General features: G+C 41.4%; 1 protein-coding gene across 2 annotated transcripts in view; it reads right to left on the reverse strand.

The window, feature by feature from the left end:
• Nucleotides 1-23298, reverse strand: part of LOC120521629 (NACHT, LRR and PYD domains-containing protein 3-like) — a 99052-nt gene that overhangs the window by 25509 nt on the left and 50245 nt on the right. For both annotated transcript variants that reach the window (XM_039743121.1, XM_039743120.1), the window contains exons 10-12: nt 10196-10370; nt 6902-6967; nt 5126-6815 (exon numbers count right to left, since the gene is read on the reverse strand). In XM_039743121.1, coding sequence (XP_039599055.1) covers nt 5126-6815; nt 6902-6967; nt 10196-10370 — 1931 coding nt within the window. The remainder of the gene's footprint in view (nt 1-5125; nt 6816-6901; nt 6968-10195; nt 10371-23298) is intronic.

A 23298-nucleotide genomic window follows, 5' to 3' on the forward strand; every position in this document is an offset into this window, starting at 1 on the left:
TGTTTCTTAAGTAGGGGTTTAACTACAGCAGTCTTAAGACAGTCTGGGAAGACCCCAGTATCTAGTGACGAATTTACTATGTCAAGAACATTATCAATTAGCACGCCTGATACTTCTTTGAAAAACCTTGTTGGTATCGGGTCAAGGACGAGGTGGAGGGTTTTAATTGAGATATTATTTTTGTAAATCAGGTAAATCTATCCTGGTGAAAGAGTTTAATTTGTTTATAACAGGATGCTGGAGTTTAGGAGGATCCTTAGTGTTGGAGGGATATACTATGTTATTTCTAATATCATTAATTTTTTGATTGAAAAATACAGCGACAGCCTCACAGGTTTCACTGGAAGCACTTAGGAGGCATTCCTTTGAGTTACCTGGGTTTAGTAGATCAATTGTAGAAAATAAGACTCTGGGATTACTAGCATTGTTATTTATAATCTTAGAGAAATAGCAGCGCCTCTCAAGACGGACAGTGTTATTGTATTCTGTTATTTTGACTTTTAATATTTCATGGTGGATAGTAAGTTTAGTCTTCCTCCATTGACGCTCAGCTCTACGACATGTTCTCTTTAAATCAGACACTCTTTGGGTCTTCCATGGTATACCAATGCTAGAAGATTTTTTAACTGTCTTTTCAGGTGCCACTATGTCAACAGCAGCTCTCACGAGGTTTTCGTGGCTGTGTTCTTAATAATAATAATAATAATACAGAAAGTCTTTACATTTGTATCTCACTACTCAAAGGGCTCTTGGCATTTGGCTTTTGGTTTATCTACAGAGTGCTGGGGTACAGAAAGTTTGAATTGGTGAGAATGCATTTACCATATTTTTTGCTCCTTAAGATGCACCTGACCATTAGAGGCAGCTAGGTTTAGAGGAGGAAAACAAGAAAAAAAATATTCTGAACCAAATGGTGTACTAATATATTTAATAAAATATAGCAGAATAATAATTCAACCATGTAAAGTCAACAGCGGTATTATGAACCATCATCACTGTCATAAACAAATGAGGAGAGACTTTAAGGTTCAAGCACTCTTCTAGTTTTCTGGAAACCCCAAGAACTTCTCATCGCTAGTGTCAGAATTTATGAAGCTCAGTTGCTCAAAATCACTTTGCAGCATCACATCGTACCTATCATCATGCGGCATAACCTGTCTAAAACCAGCAGGGGACAAAACACGTTTAATAAATAAATAATAATTCATTACATTTATATAGCACTTTTCTCAGTACTCAAAGCGCTATCCACACAGGGAGGAACTGGGAAGCAAACCCACAATCTTCCACAGTCTCTTTACTTCAAAGCAGCAGCACTACCACTGCACCACCTGTGAGGCCACTGCTCCCTGAAGTTATATCACAAGTCCAGTCCCATCTCTATTTGTAATGACACAAAGCCCTTCATCTCGTCTTTTGTTGTGACAGTAGCTGAAAGGCAGCATCAGGAGAGAGCAGCCTGAAGTAGTCCAGCGGCTGGTAATCTGTCATGTCCAACAGTAAGCCATGCCATCTTGTGAAGTTCGGTAGCCATTTCGGTTCCCATGGATCAATGACTGGGTATTCCGCCCACACGAGCCTTGCTGCGCTCTGCTGGCAGCCAATCAGCTGGGGTGGCATCGAATGGTGCCTGATCAGCTGATGCCCAGTTCTTCACTCTCTTGCTCGATCTCCAGATCACTCTCAACAAAATTAGATTCTGAAAAATCAGAGTCCAACTCAGAGATAATGCGCAAAACATCATCTGCTGATTATTTTCTTTCCTGCACTCGTGACATATCGATGCCATCTTGCCTTTGTTTACACACACTCAAGGATTAGATGAAGAGTCAATGAGTCTAACATTCCTCCAAGCAGAGAGGGATACCTTTAATGTAACGGTGAGTTTTGACGACATTAACAGCTGATTGTTGCCCTCTACCCCGGATGTCGACTTTTGTCAGGTAATGCACATCACAGTCTGTGACGCAATATTCTCTCCATAAGACGCACAGACATTCCCACCCTTCTTTTGTGAAAAAAGTGCGTCTCATGGAACGAAAAATACGGTAATTGTGTCTTCTATTTTTGGTTTGTGATTATTTTAATTTTTTAAATAATCGACCGCCTGAAATGTTTTTGGATTTTGACACAAATACTGAAAGGAGGTCAAAGTTCAAAGGGCCAATTATGAAAAAAATATTTTTCTCAGGAGCAAATATGGAATGGCACGTGTGCCTGTTTTAATTATGAATTTCTTCTGAACAATACAGGAAAAGATAAAAGTGCTGAATAAAACAAAGTGACCGTTGGTCTTATCTTTGTACACACAAATGATTTGCAGTTACAAATAAGTAGAATTGTGATTGTGTGTCACGTTTGTCCTGTTTTAGGTTTATTTCAAGTAAAGTTTGCTAATTTAAATTTCCACGGGCCATTGCCACTGAATAAAAATGAATTTATTTTTAAATATGCCTTGTGTGTCATTCTAAAATAAATAATTGAACTCGAGTTTGTGTCACTGAATCTTGAAAGACATTTCTGTTTCATGAAAGACAACGACACAAATTGTTACCCTACCTGCTGTGACTCATTTTACCAGTTAATGACTCCATTTTAGGATTTCCTGACTAATTGGGGCATAAAGGACGCACTCATGAAAAAGTGGAGAATATCTAGTACCATGAATTCAAAGATAGAAACTAGTAAATGACTTTTAAAACAAGATCATCATCTCATATTTCCAGATGTAAGATTTGAAGTCTTGTCAGGCACAGATCAATGTCAGTGTGTCAAAGTTTTCTTATTTCCAGACTCAACCAACGTATCTTAGGATTTCTTTTCAAGTAAAATGATTTGCTGCTTGGTCAGATAACGTCACTTGTATTAAGTCATTTTCTCCTCAAAATCAATGTGTATTTCTTATATTTTAGCTCTCCTTTTTGCAGGGTCCGGACTGAATTTGAGGACCCCCACACTCAAGTGACACAAATCCCAAATTTCATTTCAAGTCTCCAGTGACTTTGCTGGACTGCTGTGTCCTTTTATTTCTAAGTCTGTTAAAATCAATTCTGTTTTTTGGTAAAATAACAGCACTCTAGGAAGGCCTACACAGAGAGCCCCCAACCTCTACAGTAAATCCCCCTCAGATTGTGGCCCCCCAGTAGGTATAGAGAGTTTTAATTTTTTTTTCCTCAGTAAAAATTGAGTCTGACTCCCTGATCTAAATGAGAACAGAAAGAGGGCAGCCATGTCAAAGAGCCCCTTTAAATTTGAAAGGAGGGAGAAATATAAGGATGAGATGAGAGCCGCCATGTTAGAATAGAAAATCTGAACCACATGAATGAACCCAGGGTCAAAGGGCACAACCTTAAAGGCTGCCAGAGGGCTGACCAGTTCAGCTCATTTTAACATTTATAACTGAATTACATAACACAGGTGGTCAGAGAGACAAGAGAAAGACCAGAGTCACATATAGAGGGTCCAAGTGACATGGACAAGCAGGTGTCACCTATTCAGATGGATGACTTGTGTCTGGTGCCATAGCAGGATTGTCTTTTAGTGGTCAGTGCTGACCTTCGTTGTTGTTTAGGCTGAGGTCACCCAGCATGGACACCAGTGGACCACTGAGCACAGGTCCCTAATCTGTGAAGTCGTGGAGTCGAATCAGAACTAAAGATGTTTGAACGGGAGCAGGAGTACAAATGGACAGAAAACGTATCAAGAGGGGCAAACAACACAAATCCGTCACAAACACACCTGCCCACGGCCATGCCCACCAGCCAAAGACCTGCAGCAGGAGCTCACATTTCATTCATCACACTGAGGTCCCAACTTTCTGTTTTGTACTAAATATACTGAAACCCTAACCCACCACACAGCTCCACAGAAATGAGAGCTTTATGAGCGGCCTGCCTGATGCCCCCCAAACCACCCACTGGCCATTCCTCCCTCAGCCCTTCAGCCCACCACATACATGTAGAGACCCCTCTGTGCACCTCAACCTCAGATACCCCACACAATGAATGAAAGAAATCTGTAAAAATAAAACACAATGAGCAGCAGAACCCCATCAGTTCAGCACTCCACCTCATGAAGACGTGACACGTGCTGAGCCCCCGGGACGCTGAGTGTAAATTGAGGCACTCTGGTGGTCTTGGGCTGCCCTGACGTTTCTGTGCATTTCACTGATTTGAGGAGTTTTATATTCTTGCTTTCTGCACAAACTCAGTTACAACAAAATGGAAGGAGCAGGGCAGTCAGGATTATGTGCAGCTTTTAATTTTACCAAAAACACACACAGCTTTGAGCACCGACAGGACCACTGAGAAAACACACATGGGGACCACCAGGCTGGACTACCGGAAACTTCATCACCGCAGCAATGGAGACACAAAGATGACAAAACATTTCAAGCAGACAGATAAATAAATGGCGACAAAATCAATTTATGTCACAAAGCTTTTAAGTAACGAGCACAGAGCTGAGGAGAGTTCAGTGAGCAAAGAAGAACAAAAAAGCAAAAGAAAACGTTTTGTGAGATTCACTGAAAACACGACACTCGGTATAAAAACAGACGACACAATTCACACACACAGTCAGAGTTTAACTGAATCAGCTTGATGGATGCCTTTGAGAATTCAGAAGACCCCAATGAGGTCCCCACTCAGCGTCCGCTTCTCGAGACTCGAGATGCAATTGTGCTGCTCTCCTCTGCAGTGACCAGAACCTCACACCAGATTACAGATGTGGTGACAGTAGTGCTACCTACAGTCTGAGTAGGGGTCTGCCTTAGCATCAAGATAGTGGTACACTTTAATTACAGATCAGACATCAGCTCAGTGTAATCGACGAGTTATGAAACGGAGTTCAATCTGCTTCTTGACCCCAGTGGTGTCGGCTCAGTGTCTGACCAGAAGAGTCAGAGACAGTGATGACAGCGTAAGGTCAAGTGTGTGGGTCACCAAGAATGAGGCAGCATAGTTAGCATGTCATTAACAGTGTGACATCACTTCCTGTTGAGTGGGGTGGGGCTTATTAGAAGGTCCTATGACAGTGGAGCTCAGTGCCCCCTCAGTGACTCTCATTTACATAAAGTGACTTTACTGACTGATAAAACTGAACTCGTCAAAGTCGCATCACTCACCGGACATCACTGCAGCAGCTGAGCCCCTCTGCCAGTCTCCTGATACACTCGGGGGTCAGAGGTGTGAATGACAGGTTAAGTTCTTTAAGTTCTCCACAGCAGCTGATGACAGAGGCCAGCACAGCACAGTCCAGAGCAGATAGAGTCATACTGTTAAAGCTCATGTTTAAGTTCTCCCCAATGGCATCTCTGATCACCTCCTCATTCTGAGTCTCATAGAGCCAGTGACAAACTCGAAGAGTTTCACTTTTATCTCCTCCTCGTAGTGCCTGTTTAGCTTTCTGCTTCACCCATTCCTGTATCCGTTGTGTGGTCGTCCCTTCAAACTCCCCCAGGATTCCCTCCACTCTTTTAAGCACAGGACACCAAGCCAGTCCTGCCAGGAATTGAGTGACAATCTCAAATCGGCCCCCTTTACACGAGTCTCGCTTCTTCAGCAGCTTCTCAACACCCACTGATGGATCGAGGTAGAAGGAGAAGGCGGCCATGAACTCCTGCAGGGTGAACTGGTAGAAGGTGTAAGTCGTGTGCTCCTGACTGTTTTGTCTGTGCAGAAAGCCAGAGAGGAACGAAGAGGACAGGACTGGCTGCAGACCAAAGGTGGACATCTCTTGCTTCTCATTAAACACATGAGTCCTGCTGTCCACCCCATAATAAGCCATCTTTCCCAGACTGATCAGAATCCTCCTTTGGTCCTCATCTTCTTGCTTGTAATTGGTCAGGATGTTGTGAAGGAACATCACAAAGGTCTCAGTGACAGTTCTGGGGGCAGCTCCTCGCACATCTTCAGGTGTCATGAGGTGGCTCTTCAGTGCAGAGCAGATAATCCAGCAGTACGAGGGGCTGACGCACATGGAGTATAAGATGGTGTTACTCTCCATGCACTGAAAAGCCTTGGTGCCCACATCAGCGTCACCAAAGAACTTCTTAAAGTACATTAGTCTTTGTTCAGGGAAGAATCCTACAACTTCTACAAACCCATCAACTCTCTCCATGTCCAGAGACCCCAGAGCTGGTGGTCTGCTTGTTATCAGGACTGAGCAGCCCTCCAGTAATGTCTGACTGACCAGACTGGTGACCAGGATGTGGACAGGCACCTCGTCATCTGGGTCTGAGCAGAGCTGACTGTGTGTAAAGTCCAGTTTGTGTTTGTATTTCTCCAGTCCATCGAGTATGAAGAGCAGAGATTCAGGTTTCTTCAGGATTTCGATTAGTTTGTCATGAGTGAGATGTTTATAGCGCCTTTCAACCATTGCAGTCAGAGACATTTGTGACTCATTGTCCAGTAGGTTGAGCTCCCTGAATTTAAATAGGAAGACAAACGCAAACCTTTGGTACTGAGTGCATCTAGCCCAGTCAGACATCATTTTCTGGACCAAAGTGGTCTTCCCAATGCCCGCCACCCCATTGACCACTATGATTTTGGGGGGTGTTTTATTTTGAGGTCTTCTCTTAAACAGCTGCTCAGCCCAGACTCGCTCACAGTTCTTTGTTGCTCCCTCTTCCTCAAGTCTTTCTTGAGTCTTCCCAGCCTTCGCCAGTTCATCTTTAATGTCCTGTTTGATGACCATCAGCTCTGTGTATTGAGTCTCAAGGCCCACCACGCTAGTGAGTGGATCTCCAGATGGATGCTGATCATTCAGAGGTCTTGTGGATTCAGACACAGTGAGTCTGTGTGTCTCATGGAGGTCTGAAAGTCAAAATGTGAACAAGTAAGGTGACAGAATGAGCAGAGGAGTGGAGGGGCAACCAACCAGAGACATGAGGACCACTTACCTTTAATATGAGGCTCAAGTGGAGGTGACTGGGCGCTGGTCTGGATCTCCTTCAAGAAGTCCGGTCCTGGGAATAAACACAGAGGAGATAAATATGAGCATCAGCAGTTCTCAGGGGGGCTTCACATCCTTAAAGAAAAACATTATTTAGAGTGTGTGTGCAGTGCTGCCTTCAGACATCAGAGTCCAAGCTGTGCCCACTGTCTGTGTCTGTGGGGGGTCTGCCTGCTCTCCCTGTGTCTTTGTTGGTCTCCCTCTCTGTACTCCTGTTTTTCTCTCACATGCTTACGATCCACTAATCCATCCATCTTTCATCCATCAATTTTCTTAGCCTGCTTATCCAGGCCTGAGTTGTGGGGCAGCTGGAGCCTCTCCTGGTAATCATTGGGTGTAAAGGCAGGAACAACAACTGGGCACGGTGCCAGTCCATTGTAGGGTGAGCACACACACACACACACACACACACACACACACACACACACACACACTAATTTAACAATGGCAATCCACCTCACCTGCCTGTCTTTGAACTGTGAGTCGAAACTGGAGCATCTGGAGGTAACACATGTGGACATGAGGAGAACAAGTAAACTCCACACAGTGAGCCCTGGGACCTTCCTAATGAGCAGCTTAAATGAACTGCAGACACCAAACTGATCCCATGTGGCTCGGTGCAGGAGTGGGGCTTGCCATTTTGTATTTGAAAGAAGCTAAGAAGCTGCACCACTTAGATAGTCTGTATGGTCAGAGTGGATAGATCAAGGAAGGCCTTTACAGTAATCCCCCGCCTATCGCGGAAGTTACGTTCCAGACCCACCTGCGATAGGTGAAAATCCGCGATATAGAAAGACGACAATTTTTTATAGTTTAAGCCTTAAAATACCCCTCCCACACACTTTAAACACATGTAAACTTATTGAAACACACTTTGTAAACACATATGATATGTGGATGTCGGGCCAAGGATATGAGTAACATCTCTCTATTATAAAACATTTTAACTTCACGCAAGACAAGGCAGTGAGACGGGATAAGAGCTGCTGTAGAGGCTTTTAAATGATTGACACACAGAGCAACAAGCTGAAAGACAAGCAGGACAGAGCCAGCACAAAGTCCACTTCTCCTTAGCGTGCATATAGCTCCCCACCCACTCTACCCCCCTCCCAAGAGTGGCAGGAGGTAGCGCGCCTTGGGGGAAGGAGAGGGGGGTTTGAGCGAAGCGATCGTGATCCGAGCACTTCAGCTGTCACACCCCCAACCCCCCACTCCTCCTCCTCCTCCTTCAGAATGCACAGAGCAAACAGAACAGGCATGCATCTTGGCAGAAGCAGCACAAAGCGAGTAGCTGATCTGTCCACTTCTGCTTAGCGTTGCGCTGCCCCCCTTCACAAAAAGAGTGGCAGAGACACTGGAAAAAGGACAGCTGCTGTACGGGCTTTTAAGTGATTGATGCAAAGCGTGACAAGCACAACACACAGCTGGCCAGCAGCAAAAGACACCAGCTGAACCAATCGCATCTCCTTAGCATGCGTTCAGACCCCCCACTCCCTTCACAATACGAGCAGCGTTATAAGTGCCACGAAAAAGAGATTTAACCATGCTGGGGCAGAAAATAAAGGACAAATATTGTTTCTACAAAAGTGTAAAAATAAGAATGAAAATAATGCATATGTAACAATTCCCATGAAAATAACAATCTATTTAAATTGTTTATCTGGTAAACCAAACGGAGGGTGGGCGAGTGAAGTGAGCAGGGGACGGAGCCCCTTAGTAATAATAATAGTATTAATAAATCCGTGATGTAGCGGGGGCGCGATAGCTGAACCGCGATAGAGCGTGGGATTACTGTATTAGGGCTCAGTAGGAGAAGAGCCAAGGAAGTTTATAAAGGTCAGCACACTAAACTTTAGTTCAATCAGAAAAGTACAACAATGGGCTACAAGAAACCAAAATAAATCCAAATGAGGTACTGAACCACAATGTTATGTCTTGTTGTGTAGCCATCACAACGTCCAGCTATTCATAATGTGCTGATCATGGATTGAGCAATACAGCAAAGTGTCCATAAAATCAAATGAGGAACAAGATGACATCTCCAAAATATCAATAAAATCAGGAGAATCTGCCATAAAAATGAATAATGTGATATCATCAATAAAGAAACACTATAAAAAGATCATTAATGTGCTACTGTCTGTCCAGGGCCAACTCCCACCTTAAGACTGAAGCCATCAGGACTGTCTGACTCCCAAAACCCTCGGCTGGAATAAGCAGATGAGTGAAATGAATGAATGAAGTGAATGATGTGAACATGGAGAGGAAATGGAGGACTTTGTGATTTTAAATTGCTTTTAATTAACTGTGAGAGAGTGATCAGTTTGATTGTTGAGTAGCAATCTGTTAACTTTTGTGTGTAAAAAAGCGTATTATTATTATTATATTATTATTATTAATGACTGAGTATAAAAGTTCAAAGAGCAGAGCTGTCAAGCAGCTTCCTTGTCTGGTCAGCTATCAGTAACTCAGGACATGGAGGACCAAGGAAGGAGCAAATCTATGGAGTGCAGGAGAAGCTGTGGGCTCACAGATTGGCTCATCAGGATCTTCCCATCATAAACTGTTTTTTGTCGAGTGGATTGTTGCCATGTCTTTTAAATGCTCCTCTAATTTATTTCCAATTACATTTTCCATAGTTATGAATGGTTTAGAAGTGAGTTTAGTGTTCTTCTGAACTGGAGGGGCTGCTGCAGCACACCCTGAACCTAGAAAATAACCAGGTAGTCCCAAATCAACAAAAAAGGGTGGTAGAAGTTCTGTTAATAACAACAAAAGACACAAACATGACAAAATAGAGACGCCCCGCTGGTCCCACCTTATTCAACAGATGGTGGTCTTTCTAGCATGTGTGAAGGCTCTTGTACTTTCACCATACACTTAAACACCTTCTGATTACTTAAATGCTCAGGCCCCTCTTCCTCCTGCCTGTCACCCCTTTGTCCACCATTACTCCCATAACTCCAGGGTTACTGGACCAAATGGCCTCTTTAGGTCAGATTCCTGCAGTACTTCCAGGTCACTCTCGTTCTCCTCTTCCTGGCCAGACATAACCTCACCAAACATCTGGGTCTGTCTGTCTAGATCTCCCTCTGGTGGTCCCTGCCAGACTGCTGGAACACGTCTACTAATTGAGCTGGAAGGTTTAATTCTGCTCTGTGCTTCTACATCCTCCTCTTACTGTATGTAAGGACAGTGAAGAGTCCACGGTGACTTTAATAAGATGAAACCAGTAACTCACCCCACTCAGTCACCTCATCCAGGATTCCTTTTACATTTGGTGATGGATATCTCACAGATTCTTCAGCCAATGCCTCCCACAGGCTCACCAGCACTGCTTTTTCCTTGTTCATTACCTCACCGATGAAGGACTCCACACCTGGTGTCCCCTCAGACTCTGCTTTGACTTTGACCACCTGAAAGACATTGGAGTGAACAGACGTCCAGTTTAGAGATGACCACTGGGTGACCAATGCTGATCATTTAAACTGAAGCATTCCCTTTGGTGTTCATATTAAGAATGTCATCATCTCTCCTGTCCTGTCAGTGATGTCATTTCACATCTTCATTGGCTTATCTTTGATTTTCTTCTTACCCTGACAATAAACACTCAATTGATGTCCAAAGCTGTAAACATTTGAATAACAATTGAATTTTAAACTTTACTGACAGATAAAGAAACCTCAAACCTGAGCTTGGAATCTAATAAATGAATGAGCTGTGAAAAAATACAAGTAATGGAGGTCTTAGATGAAGCTGATCTGTCAAAAGGAAAGGAAATCAAAGAGAGGAAAACATCAGCCTGGTGTGACGAGAACTGACGACATGTAAAATGAAAAGGCTAAGAATCAGAGTGTGAATGGAGAGGTGAGCAGACTACATGGACAGAAACTCTCCACAAGGCGACGTCTAACAGGAATATTCAAGATCAATTTAACACTAATAACTCGAGTTTTATAGAGCACAATAACTAACTTGACAAAGGAGAACTCATAATACACTGGAGGACTTACAGCGAATGTTGTCAATTTGGACATCTTGTTAGAATTTTTTTTTTATCAAACACATTTTTTCCATTTCCTTCCTAATGATCATTCAGGAGTTCTCACCCCAATAAATGTTTCTATGTATGTGTTTTGTGCTAATAAATTAGTTTAACATAAATAAATATTTTTGTCATTTAAATTTTAAGTTTGAGGTCTTATTTGAGGAGTGTGTTACAAACCACCCAATGCAGACAGTAATTTCAACACACATCTCTTTAGTAATATTAAAAAGGCAAGATTAAAGAGAGATACTATAGTCATAGGAGACTTTAACTACCTGGATATTAACTCTGATAACCTTGTAAATGGTGGAGCACAAGAGCAGCCATGTAAAGGGTAAAGCCTGTCTGGATTTAGTATTTTATAATAATCAGATAGAATTGAGGGTGTAGAGGTGATTGGACCACTAGGGTCACATGACCATAATGTAATACAATTCTCAGTATTTTGTAAGAGTGCAGATGTAAAGATAAAAATTGTTAAGCTGAACTTTGGTAGGGCTAATTTTGAGCAGAAGAGACAACGTCTAAGCAGGATAGACTGGGATAAGCTTTTAAATGTGGAGACAGTCGAGGAGCAGTGGAACAGGTTTAAAAATGTAATGCAGGAAAGATACAGACCCAAATTTAGAATTAATAGGAAATGAAAAAAACTCTACAGTGAGCTAATAAGGAGTTAAAAAAATGAAGCTGCAGAGGAAAAAACAAACAAATAAGACAAATGACTTCAAAGTGAATTGTAGAGCGTATGAGAACATGAGGGCAACCATTAAGAAGGATATCAGGGAGGCTAAAGGACAGTTGGAGAGGAATAGAGCAGATAAGGCGAAAGAAGACCCCAAGAGACTCTTTCAGTATTTGAGTAGTAAAGAAACAGTCAAGGAGGAGGTGAAGTGCATCAGAAATAGTAAAGAGGAATTAAAAGATACAGACAGTGAAATAGCGAATGCCCTAAACTTACATTTTTCTGAGGTCTTTACAAGTGAGCTAATGGATAACCTCAGAGTGGTAACAGGGACTACTAAGGAGGTACTGAGGGATTTGGAAATTGTAGAGGGAGAAGAGCTGCTCAGATTAAATAAAATGAAATCAAACAACCTTCTCAGAATGGGCTGATGTTAAAAATGGTGTCCAGCAGGGGTCAGTGCTGGGGCTGCTGCTATTTTTAATATAAATATAAATGATTTAGATAGGAATATAAGTAACAAACTGGTTAAGTTTGCAGATGATACCAAGATAGGTGGATTAGCAGATAATTTAGAATCTGTTATATCATTACAGAAGGACTTGGACAGCAGACAGGCTTGGGCAGATTTGTGGCAGATGAAATTTAATGTCAGTAAATGTAAAGTAAAAATGTTAGGTTTGAATACACAATGGGCGGTCTGAAAATCGAAAGTTCACCTTATGAGAAGGATTTAGGAGTCATAGTGGACTCTAAGCTATCAACTTCCAGACAGTGTTCAGACGCCATTAAGAAGGCTAACAGACTGTCATGTTATATAGCGCCTTGATGTGTGGAGTGCAAGTCACAGGAGGTTCTGCTCAGCCTTTATAGCACACTGGTGAGGCCTCATCTGGAGTCCTGTGTGCAGTTTTGGTCTCCAGGCTACAAAAAGGACATATCAGCACTAGAAAAGGCCCAGAGAAGAGCGACTAAGCTGATTCAGGGCTACAGTGGATGAGTTATGAGGAAAGATTAAAAGAGCTGAGCCTTAAAGAGATGAAGAGAAGACCTGACTGAAGTGTTTAAAATTATGAAGTGAATTAGTCCAGTGGATTGAGACTGTTATTTTAAAACGAGTTCATCAAGAACACGGGGACACAGTTGGAAACTTGTTAAGGATAAATTTCGCACAAACATTAAGAAGTTTTTCTTTACACAAAGAACGGCAGACACTTGGAATAAGCTACCAAGTAGTGTGGTAGACAGTAAGACATTAGGGCCTTTCAAAACTCGACCTGATGTTTTTTTAGAAGAAATAAGTGGAGAGGACTAGCGAGCTTTGTTTGGCTGAATGGCCCGTTCTCATCCAGATTGTTCTAATGTTCTAACTCACAGTATCCACTTCTCTCCTCAGTTTATGGTTTTAGGGTCCTTGTTCTGGTGACAGCTCCTCATTTGGTTAACAACTAATGCCATTTGACTTCTCTCATGTTTTAGCTCTCTGCTTTTAGACAACAGCACTTCAGTGTTTTAATGTTTTCTGTCCACCATCTTGATGTAGATGGTGATGAGTCCACTACGACTCCCAGGACCTTCTCATGAGGGGTACTTCAAGTTTCAAACCCTTCATTGTGCATTTAAACCCCACATTTTTACTTCCCACATGTGATACGTGTTATATTACATTTCATCGTCCATAAATCTACCAGAGCCAGTTTGCTGTTCAAGTCCCTCTGTAACAATTCTGCTGATTCTCCACCATTTTAACATAACCTAACGCTGAAAACTTTCCTTTCCCATAATCCTTTGGTTTCTGTGTTTAGGCCAGTTTTGAACACACTGTGATGGACAGCAGGGCCAGAATAAACCTGTGTGCCCTTACCTGGCATGGATGCCATTGTAGTGGGTGTACAGGGAAGATGTCCTCCCAAGAGTGCATGCTCCCCCAACACACTGGGTGGCAGCATTCCTGGGCCAGTATACCCATTTATGTGCCTGGTGGGCATGTTGGGAGTTGTAGTTTTGTGGGGCAGCATGCTGGGCTCCATGGGTGCCAACAGGGGGAGCTGTAGAGGGGACTGCCCCTACGTTTAGGGGTTCCTGTCTGCCCCAGGAACGCTTCCTCCTTGACACCTCCAGGTTTGGTATAAAGGGTGCCACCTCTGTCCACTTGGGAGTCAGAGTTGGACTAAGGCCCCTTGGGAAGAGTGGAGAAAAGGAGACTTGTGTTATATGTGTGGACTGTGAAAGAAAAGGACCTGGGCAAGGAAATTGGAAAACAAAAAAGATTAATTTGCACCAAAACCGTGTCTGTAATGCTCTGTCAAGTGTTTGTAGTCTGTAAGACGCCCCCTACTGGCCATACCACCTGATAGATTGTGTCCTGAATTGCCCAATCTGTCATGTGGGACTTTATCTGAAAATCCAGATTAATGCTATCATAATCACCTCTCTGACTAAATGCATTTGTTGTGTCCCATTTTTTTGATCCTTGGGTTATCCATTATTGAGTTTTCTTTCATTTCTTACCTTTGTTAAATCTCAGTCTGAACTTGTCCTCCATTATACATAAAACACTTTTAAACTTGCTGAATACCTTTTTGGCACATCTGTCCAAAACTTGCCCTTCTACAGTTGAACTTAACCGTTTTAATTTTTATATATGTGCTTCCTCCAAATCCTGAAAAATGTGTTAAAAAAGAAGAACATAAGAGATGTGAGAAACGAAAGGAGACCCCTCAGGCCATTTGTCACTCATTTGTTTGACTAATAGTTAAGCTCTCCAAATATCTCATCCAGATACCTCATAAAAAATGAAATTATTATTATTATTATTATTACTGTCGCTTGGCTCTAATGGTTTAATCACTTTGATACACTAAATCTAGGCAGGCTTCACCCCCAACATTGGTGTGTTATAAATGGTCGCTGATGACGTCTACAAACTCCTGCTCTTATGCTATTTGAGAGGTCAGCCCTCCAGGACTATGATATGCCTTTTTAATAAGCTGAAATCAGCCGAGTCAGACATTAAAATTACTAACCTTAATGGTAAGGTTATCAAGAACAAAGCAAGTGAGTTACTGAAACTCTTGTCTGCATTTGGTGGTCTATAACCCCCTCCTATCATGAGGCCTTGATCCCTGATGCTGTCCAGTCGAGTCCACACATCCTCACTAAGTTGTAGCTCACGTCACACTGAAGAAGTCTGTTTGATGTAAATGGTGACTCCCCACCTTGTCACATTCGTCCATCTTTCTTCAATAATTTGTACCCGTCTGTTCTACTCATCCTCAACTTTGTTATCTAGTCAGGTTTCTCTTATTGCTGTTATCTCATAATCTCTCCATATGTTTTTAATGTGTCGCTCATCTTATTTCAGCTTATTAAGTGCAGGCTGGTAATTCTGTGTACAAAGTTTTCAAATTTAAGTTGCATTGGCAAATTTGCAAACTCGTCTGTCTTAAAACAGAGAAACATTCTGTGTGACTTCAACCACGGATTAGTTTACAGTTTCAAATGTACCTTCAGAGACGTCATATTCTGTAGATTTCTCTCTTTTACTCATTTAAAAACCTCTCTGATTCTCAGTTCAAGTCAGTCAAACACCAGCAGAGAAACCTTCAGGCTGCTTGTGTATGAGATGATTTCTTCTGTTTTTGGTAAGTTAGACATAAAACTAAAAAATCAATAAATAAATTAGAAATGGAAATGAGTCTTCAGACCTTTCACTTTCTGCACACTTTTTTTGGGTTGTACATTTCATTTTAAATGAAGAAATTTGCCATTTTTGCCCAACACGCCACACTTAATAACCCATAATAGCAAAGCGAAAACGTGACCAGAAAGGCTTGCAAACTGAATTAAAGTCAAAAACTGAAATCTCAAATTTCTACAAGTATTCAGACCTTTAATTCAGTACTTTGTGGAAGCCCCTTTGGCAGCAATTCCAGTTTCAAGTTTTCTTAGTAAGTCTCTTTACACACCCAGATTTGGGCAGTTGATTCCATTCGTCCTGGCAGATCCTCTCAAGCTGTGTTAGACTGGATGGGGAGCGTCTGTAATCTGTCATCTTCAGACCTCTCCACACTTGTCCTATGGGGTTTAGTGTGGGCTTTGGCTGGGCCACTCCAGTGTTGTATTGGCTGTATGCTTAGGGTCACTGAACTGTCACCCCAGTTGGAGTCTGTGTGCATTTTATAGCAGGTTTCTTCAAGACTCTCTCTGTATTTGGCTGCACTTATCCTTTCTTAAGTTCTGACCAGTCCGCCTGTCCCTCCACCACTATGTTTCACCCTAGGCATTGGCATTAGGCAGATTATAAACAGTGACTGGTCTCCCATTTTAGCAGAGAACTTCTCAAGTTCTATTAGAGTGACCATTGGGTTCTTGTTGACCTCCTTTACTAAGGCCATGTTTGCTTGCTTATTCAGCTTTGCTGGATGACCAGCTCCTGGTGGCTTCAAACATGTTTAATTTCTCTATTTTTAATGACCACCGGGATCTGGAAACAATCAAAGCTTTAGGTGTGTTGTTATCCCCTTGCCCTGACTTCTGCCTCACCAGCATTTGATCACAGAGGAATACAAGGAGTTCTGTGGACTTCATGCTTTGGTTTTTGTCCTGACATACATTGTGAATTGAGGTCCTTCTACAAACAGGTACATGTTTGCCTTTCTAAATGATGTCCAGTCAGTGTGTCGTAGGTGCACTCCTATGAAGTTCGCAACACATCTCAAGAAGAATTAAAGCAAACACGATGACCCTGAGAGTAATCTGGAGTGCAACAGCAAAGGCTTCGAATACTTCAAGGAATAAGAGATTTCAAGTTGTGATGATTTAAATTTGCAGATCTTTCTGAAAATGTGTTTTCACTTTGTCATTCTGGGGTGGTGAGATTATCCACATAAAATGAAATCTACAACACAATAAAGTGTGCAGAAAGTGAAGGGGTCTGAAGACTTTCTTAATCCACAGTAATGGTTACTCTATAAGCAGAGAGTGAACAAATATGTCCTCAGAATTACATTACAATAAAACAACCTGATTACTGCATTATTACGTATTATTATTATTATTATTGTAAAAAGATAACTTTATTAACCTGCAGCAAAATGTTGATTGAAATAATAAATTATAATTGAAGGTGCAGCCCCTTAATTGATATAAACGTAGGGTGAGTTTAGAATGGGAACTGAAGATCGGAGGTTTGGAATTTGCAACAAGGACTGTGCTGTGGTGTTCAGTGCCCACGGTGTGTGAAGAGGCCATTAGAAAACATCACATTCATTGTCACTCATATGCAGATGATACTCAACTGTACCTTCCTTTTAGACTAAATGACATTTCTTCAATGGTGTCCTTCATGAATTGTGTCAGTGAGTTAAAGGAGTGGATGGATGAGAGCCACTTGTCTCCAACCATCCATCCATCCATCCATTATCCAACCTGCTATATCCTAGCACAGGGTCACGGGGGTCTGCTGGAGCCAATCCCACCCAGTACAGGGCGCAAGGCAGGAAACAAACCTCGGGCAGGGCACCGGCCCACTGCAGGGCACACACACCCCCACACACCAAGCACACATTAGGGACAATTTAGGATCTCCAATGCACCTAACCTGCATGTCTTTGCACTTGTCTCTGAATACACAAAAAAGAAATGTTATTTATTGGGGAAAATTGTAGCTAACTGTCTCACTAATATGGTCTGCCTGCTGAATGTTTCTGTATGCAGTTCCCTGGGTTTGTAGTCTGCCTGTCTCTGCCCTTAAAGGAATTACCCAGCATTGTATGGGAAATGTCCTGTGTGAGCTGATTGGTGGAAAATCTAAGGATAACTAGGAAGTGGATGGTGGAAAGAAGTCAGGAAGTCAGTAAGGAGCTTCATTTACACAAGTCCATAATGAAATAAAAATGGCCTGAAGATATGGGAGTGCATTGAAGGTAAAGGAGGTGTGAGAGGAGGACATTTTTAATTTCGTTTTAAGAGGTACATCTTTGGACACGAATACTAAAGCTTCTCTTAGACTAAAAATGTTTGCTGGAGACTTGTGACATCGGAGTCATGTTCAATTCACTGATGATGAGGAGCTGTGTTTTCATTTTCTCAATATTTCTGTTTTCCTTGTGTTTGTTAATGATGTACTTGTAAAGGGGATGGTAAGTGACATTTTGTTTCCATGCAGGGATATTGAATTTTGTCATTCAATGCATTTCTGCTTCTTGTAAGATTGTTGTAGTGATTGTGTTGTGATGTTTCTGTAGTTGTGCAGATTTCCCAGATCTTTTTCAGTGTAACGTATATCAGCACTGATTGCCGTTCATGTGAATCAGTGACGCTTTTCATGTTACTAAGTGAAGCAAGCGGGTGTTACAGACAACCTAGAAACCCTTCAGAAATACAGCACAGAGAGTTTCTCCCAAGAAAATTCAAATCATAAAATACAGTGTGACTAAGATGTAAAAGGAGGGCATTTTGAGATCTTCTTCCTCAGCTTGGAAGTCCTCTGTAGTTCTAATCTCAAAGCCTAATGGCCCCTATAGGTTTTGTGTTGACAACGGGCATTAAATGCTAAAACAAAAAGCAGTGACTTTGGTACATGATGTTTTAGAATCCATGTCTGATCTTTAGCTCTTTGCACTTTACTATGAAAATGTTGGATCCTGGATCTGGATACACATGAATAAGAATAGCATAGAAAAAATGTCAAGGATTCTTCCATTTCCGTGTGATGCCCTTTGGATTAAAAATGCAGGGGCCACTTTACAAAGATTGATGGATCAGGTTTTGAGGGATTCATTGGAAAATGCTGTTATGTGTATATACAGCAGATGATATCATCATTTTTTCTCCAAACCTGCACCAACACTTGTGAGACCTCAATGTGGTTTTCTCCAGCCTGGAATGGGCTCAACTTTTTCTTAATATGATATTTCCTGTAAAACAGCTTATTTTCCTGGTGCATGTGGAGTCTGATGCTGGGGTTCATGTGGACAGAGAGAAGATAGAGGCCATCAAAACTATCCTCAACCTACAGAGATAAAAACAAGTTTTTTTTGGGAAATGACAGAGAGGTTCCACAATCTAATTCCTGTTTGGCTGACTTTTCTGACCCCTTTGTACCAGTGTATTAGAAAAGGGGTCCCTGGCACTGGTCTCATTCATGTCAGAGGCTTTCTTGAAACTGAAGGACCTTGTAGTAAAAGTCCACCTAAATTAGTCCAGCCAGATCCTCAGCACTTCTTCTTTGAGGTCCAAACTGATGCTATTGACCTCAGGCTAGGGGGGCCATGCTAATTTAGTACAAGGATGAGAGATGAATTATTACAGAGTGGAACAGGAGTGTTTAGAGGGAACCATGTTTGATGTCATCACTGACTACTGTGATCTGACATGGGCTTTTATTTGCTCAAAGACATCCTCCCAATGTCCATGTAATTTAAAGAGTCTGTTCTTCTTAAACCAGGCACCATGTATTTCAAAGTTAAATGCCCTCCAGGACAAATGTGTTTGAAGTTGTTTTTGTAAAAGAGTGAATGCAGTCAGGTGAACTCTTTCATTTAGGGAGGTTATTTCACAGTCTGCTCAGTATAAAAATGAAGGCTCTGCCACCCAAAGAGCACAGGTTAGGTTGGGACACAGCAAAGCTCAGTGGACCTTAGGGGGCAGACAGGAGTCTAGTGATGGAGGAGGTCACTGATGTAGTGCGGTGTGAGGCCATTTAAAGCTGTATTGGTTATGAGCTGTGCTGACCACCTAAGACGGGTTGTAATGTAAGTAATCAACGCAGACCTCAGTGTTAAGGTTTGCAATGGACCACATAATACATATGTCTCTGTTATAGGCTATTTTGTATAAGATTCATAAAGGCAGTGCTAACGTTTGTGAAGTGCCATCTGTTGGAATGACAGTGACATAGAACCCAGCCAGACAGACAGACACACATCCTTTTATCAAGGTGGATTAAGGAGTTCTGAGCAAGCTGGAGCTATGATAACAAATTAGAAGAGGCAGCTGAGAGTTGGGAATACCAGTAGTCAATGCGGGACAGACATGTGTCTCATCATGAGAAAAGGAGAGGAATGAGCGGACACGGGATACATGACAGAGGTGGAAGTAGGAAAGTTAAATAATGTGGTTTATGTGGGTGGAATAAGAAAGGGAGGAATCAAAAAGGACACCAAGATTCCTAATAAGAGTAGAAGATCTGATGGCATCATCACCAAGGGAGCTCATTTTCTTAAACTGGGCTTTAGTGGCAGTTTGCAGAAGTTTAGTGTTGTTACAGTTTCATTTTTAAAGAGTTCTATTCCATCCAGGTTTTAATTTCACTGAGGCAAGTTGTGAGCTGAGAAAGCTCTGATGAACTTTCAGTTTTAACACTGAAACAGATCTGAGTGTCATCTGCATGTCATCTGAATGTTTTCTTCAATTGATCGTCTGTTAAACCAGGTAACACAAAGGAATGCCTCCAAAATACTTCCAGTGAAACCTGTGAGAACATTGCTGTATTTTTCAATCAAAAAATTAATGATATTAGAGATAACATAGTATATCTCCTCAACACTGCAGAACCTCCAAAGCCCGGTACTTCATTATAAACAAATTAAATTCTTTCACCAGGATAGATTTACCTGAATTACATCGTATAATTTCTCAACTGAAACCCTCCACCTGCGTCCTTGACCCAATACCAACAAGGTTTTTCAAAGAAGTATCAGGCGTGCTAATTGATAATATTCTTGACATAGTTAATTCGTCATTAGATACGGGGGTCTTCCCAGACTGTCTTAAGACTGCTGTAGTTAAACCCCTACTTAAGAAACATAATCTTGACCCCTCTGCCTTTGAAAATTTTAGACCCATCTCTAACCTGCCCTTCTTAAGTAAAATTCTAGAGAAGGCAGTCATTATGCAGTTAAATGACCACCTCAATAAACATGCTATTCTTGATAAATTTCAGTCAGGTTTTAGAACAAATCACAGCACAGAAACTGCACTCGTCAAAGTAGTAAATGACTTGCGATTAAATGCAGACAGAGGCCATTTATCTGTTCTCATCCTCTTAGATCTGAGTGCTGCATTTGACACCATTGATCACAATATTCTTAGAAATCGCCTTAGTCAATGGGTGGGCCTCTCTGGCAGTGTCTTAAATTGGTTTGAATCCTACCTGGCAGGAGAAAATTCTTTGTGAGTTGTGGTAATCAAATCTCAAAGACACATGATATCCGATATGGTGTTCCACAAGGCTCTATCCTGGGTCCGCTGCTCTTCTCAATCTACATGCTTCCGTTAGGTCAGATTATCTCAGGTTACAACGTGAGCTACCACAGCTATGCTGATGACACACAGCTGTACTTATCAATAGCACCTGATGACTCCGACTCTCTCGATTCACTAACACAATGTCTTACTGGTATTTCTGAATGGATGAATAGTAATTTTCTCAAACTAAATAAAGAGAAAACTGAAATTTTAGTGATTGGCAATAATGGATTCAATGAGGTTATCAGAAATAAACTTGATGCATTAGGATTAAAAGTTAAGGCGGAGTAAAAACTTAGGGGTAACTGTTGACTGTAATCTGAATTTTAAATCGCATATTCATCAGACCACTAGGACAGCATTTTTTCACTTAAGAAACATAGCTAAAGTTAGACCTCTTATATCATTGAAAGATGCTGAGAAATTAATTCACGCTTTTGTTTTCAGTCGACTAGATTACTGTAACGCACTCCTCTCAGGACTACCCAAAAAAGACATAAATCACTTGCAACGAGTGCAGAATGCAGCTGCTAGAATCCTAACTAGGAAAAGAAAATCTGAACACATTTCTCCAGTTTTGATGTCACTACACTGGTTACCTGTGTCATTCAGGATTGACTTTAAAATTCTGCTTATGGTTTATAAAGCCTTAAATAATCTCGCTCCATCTTATATATCGGAATGTCTGACACCTTATATTCCAAATCGTAACCTTAGATCATCAAATGAGTGTCTCCTTAGAATTCCAAAGGCTAAACTTTAAAGAAGTGGTGAGGCGGCCTTCTGCTGTTATGCACCTAAAATCTGGAATAGCCTGCCAATAGGAATTCACCAGGCTGATACAGTAGAGCACTTTAAAACACTGCTGAAAACACATTACTTTAACATGGCCTTTTATAACTTCACTTTAACTTAATCCTGATACTCTGTATGTTCAATTCATCATAATAACTATTCACAGTGGCTCTAAAATACATACTGACCCCAACTCTCTCTTCTGTTTCTTTTTCTGATGGCCTGCGCCACCTTCACCTACTCAAAGCATCATGATGCTCCAACATTGATGGACTGAAAGCCAGAAGTCTACGTGACCATCATCATCAGGTCCTTCCATGAAACCCTAAATACAAAGAGGACTGTTTCATTTATGTTAGGTAGATTGCCCAGAGAGGACTGGGCGGTCTAATGGTCTGGAATCCCTACAGATTTTATTTTTTCCCCAGCCTCTGGAGTTTTTTTTTTTTGTTTTTTCTGTCCACCCTGGCCATCGGACCTTACTTATTCTATGTTAATTAATGTTGACTTATTTTTATTTTTATTGTGTCTTCTATTTTTCTGATTCTTCATTTTGTAAAACACTTTGAGCTACATTTTTTGTATGAAAATGTGCTATATAAATAAATGTTGTTGTTGCTGTTGTTGCATAAACATGACAACCCAGTCCAAAGCTACAAATAACACGGTCAATGTGAAGCCTGGAAATACAGAAGAGTAGAGGGTTGAGGACAGAGAGTTGAGGACCACCTAGTGTGACTTGCACTGAGCTGGACCTGCTGTGGCCCATCTGTCACCTACAACTTAAACCACAGGAGGGCAGGTCTCCATTCTGGGCAGTAGAATGTCACACTTGACAGAATCAAATTCTGCGCTGAGGTCTAACAGAATTACTGTGCTGTAACAAAGATAGTAACTTTTGTTCTTAAAGTTTTCTTTACATTTGCATATTTCCCAGGGTTCTTGTCTAGTTTGCATGTCTATTTTATGTCCCAGAATTCAACACTATGTTCAAACACATTGTAATTCCTGTCAATTTCTTTAGCTGATGGTTCAAAAGAAGATCAAATTTAATGGACTCCTTTTTCTAAAGTGGTCTCAAACTCTGCCCACAGTGTCTTGTTGGTTTGTCCAGTAGCTCAGCTGTCTCAGTGTCTCCTCCAGGTCCATCTTTAAGGCTGTCATAGTTTGTGCTTCAACTCTGTGACTCAGTAATTTATGTGAAACAGTGGTCCTTGGCTTCTGTCCTAAATGCACTTCTCCTTAATTTCTACTCCACTGGTATTTAACAACAACAACAACAACAACATTTATTTATATAGCACATTTTCATTCAAACTGTAGCTCAAAGTGCTTTACATATTAAAGAATAGAAAAATAAAAGACACAATAAGAAAACAAAATAAATCAACATTAACATCGAATAAGAGTAAGGTTCAATGGCCAGGGGGGACAGAAAAAACAAAAAAAACTCCAGACGGCTGGAGAAAAAATAAAATCTGTAGGATTCCAGACCATGATACCGCCCAGTCCCCTCTGGGCATTCTACCTAATATAAATGAAACAGTCCTCTTTGGATTTAGGATTC

This window comes from Polypterus senegalus, unplaced genomic scaffold (genome assembly GCF_016835505.1).
Source record: "Polypterus senegalus isolate Bchr_013 unplaced genomic scaffold, ASM1683550v1 scaffold_22, whole genome shotgun sequence".
In the NCBI taxonomy this organism is placed as follows: Eukaryota; Metazoa; Chordata; class Cladistia; order Polypteriformes; family Polypteridae; genus Polypterus; species Polypterus senegalus.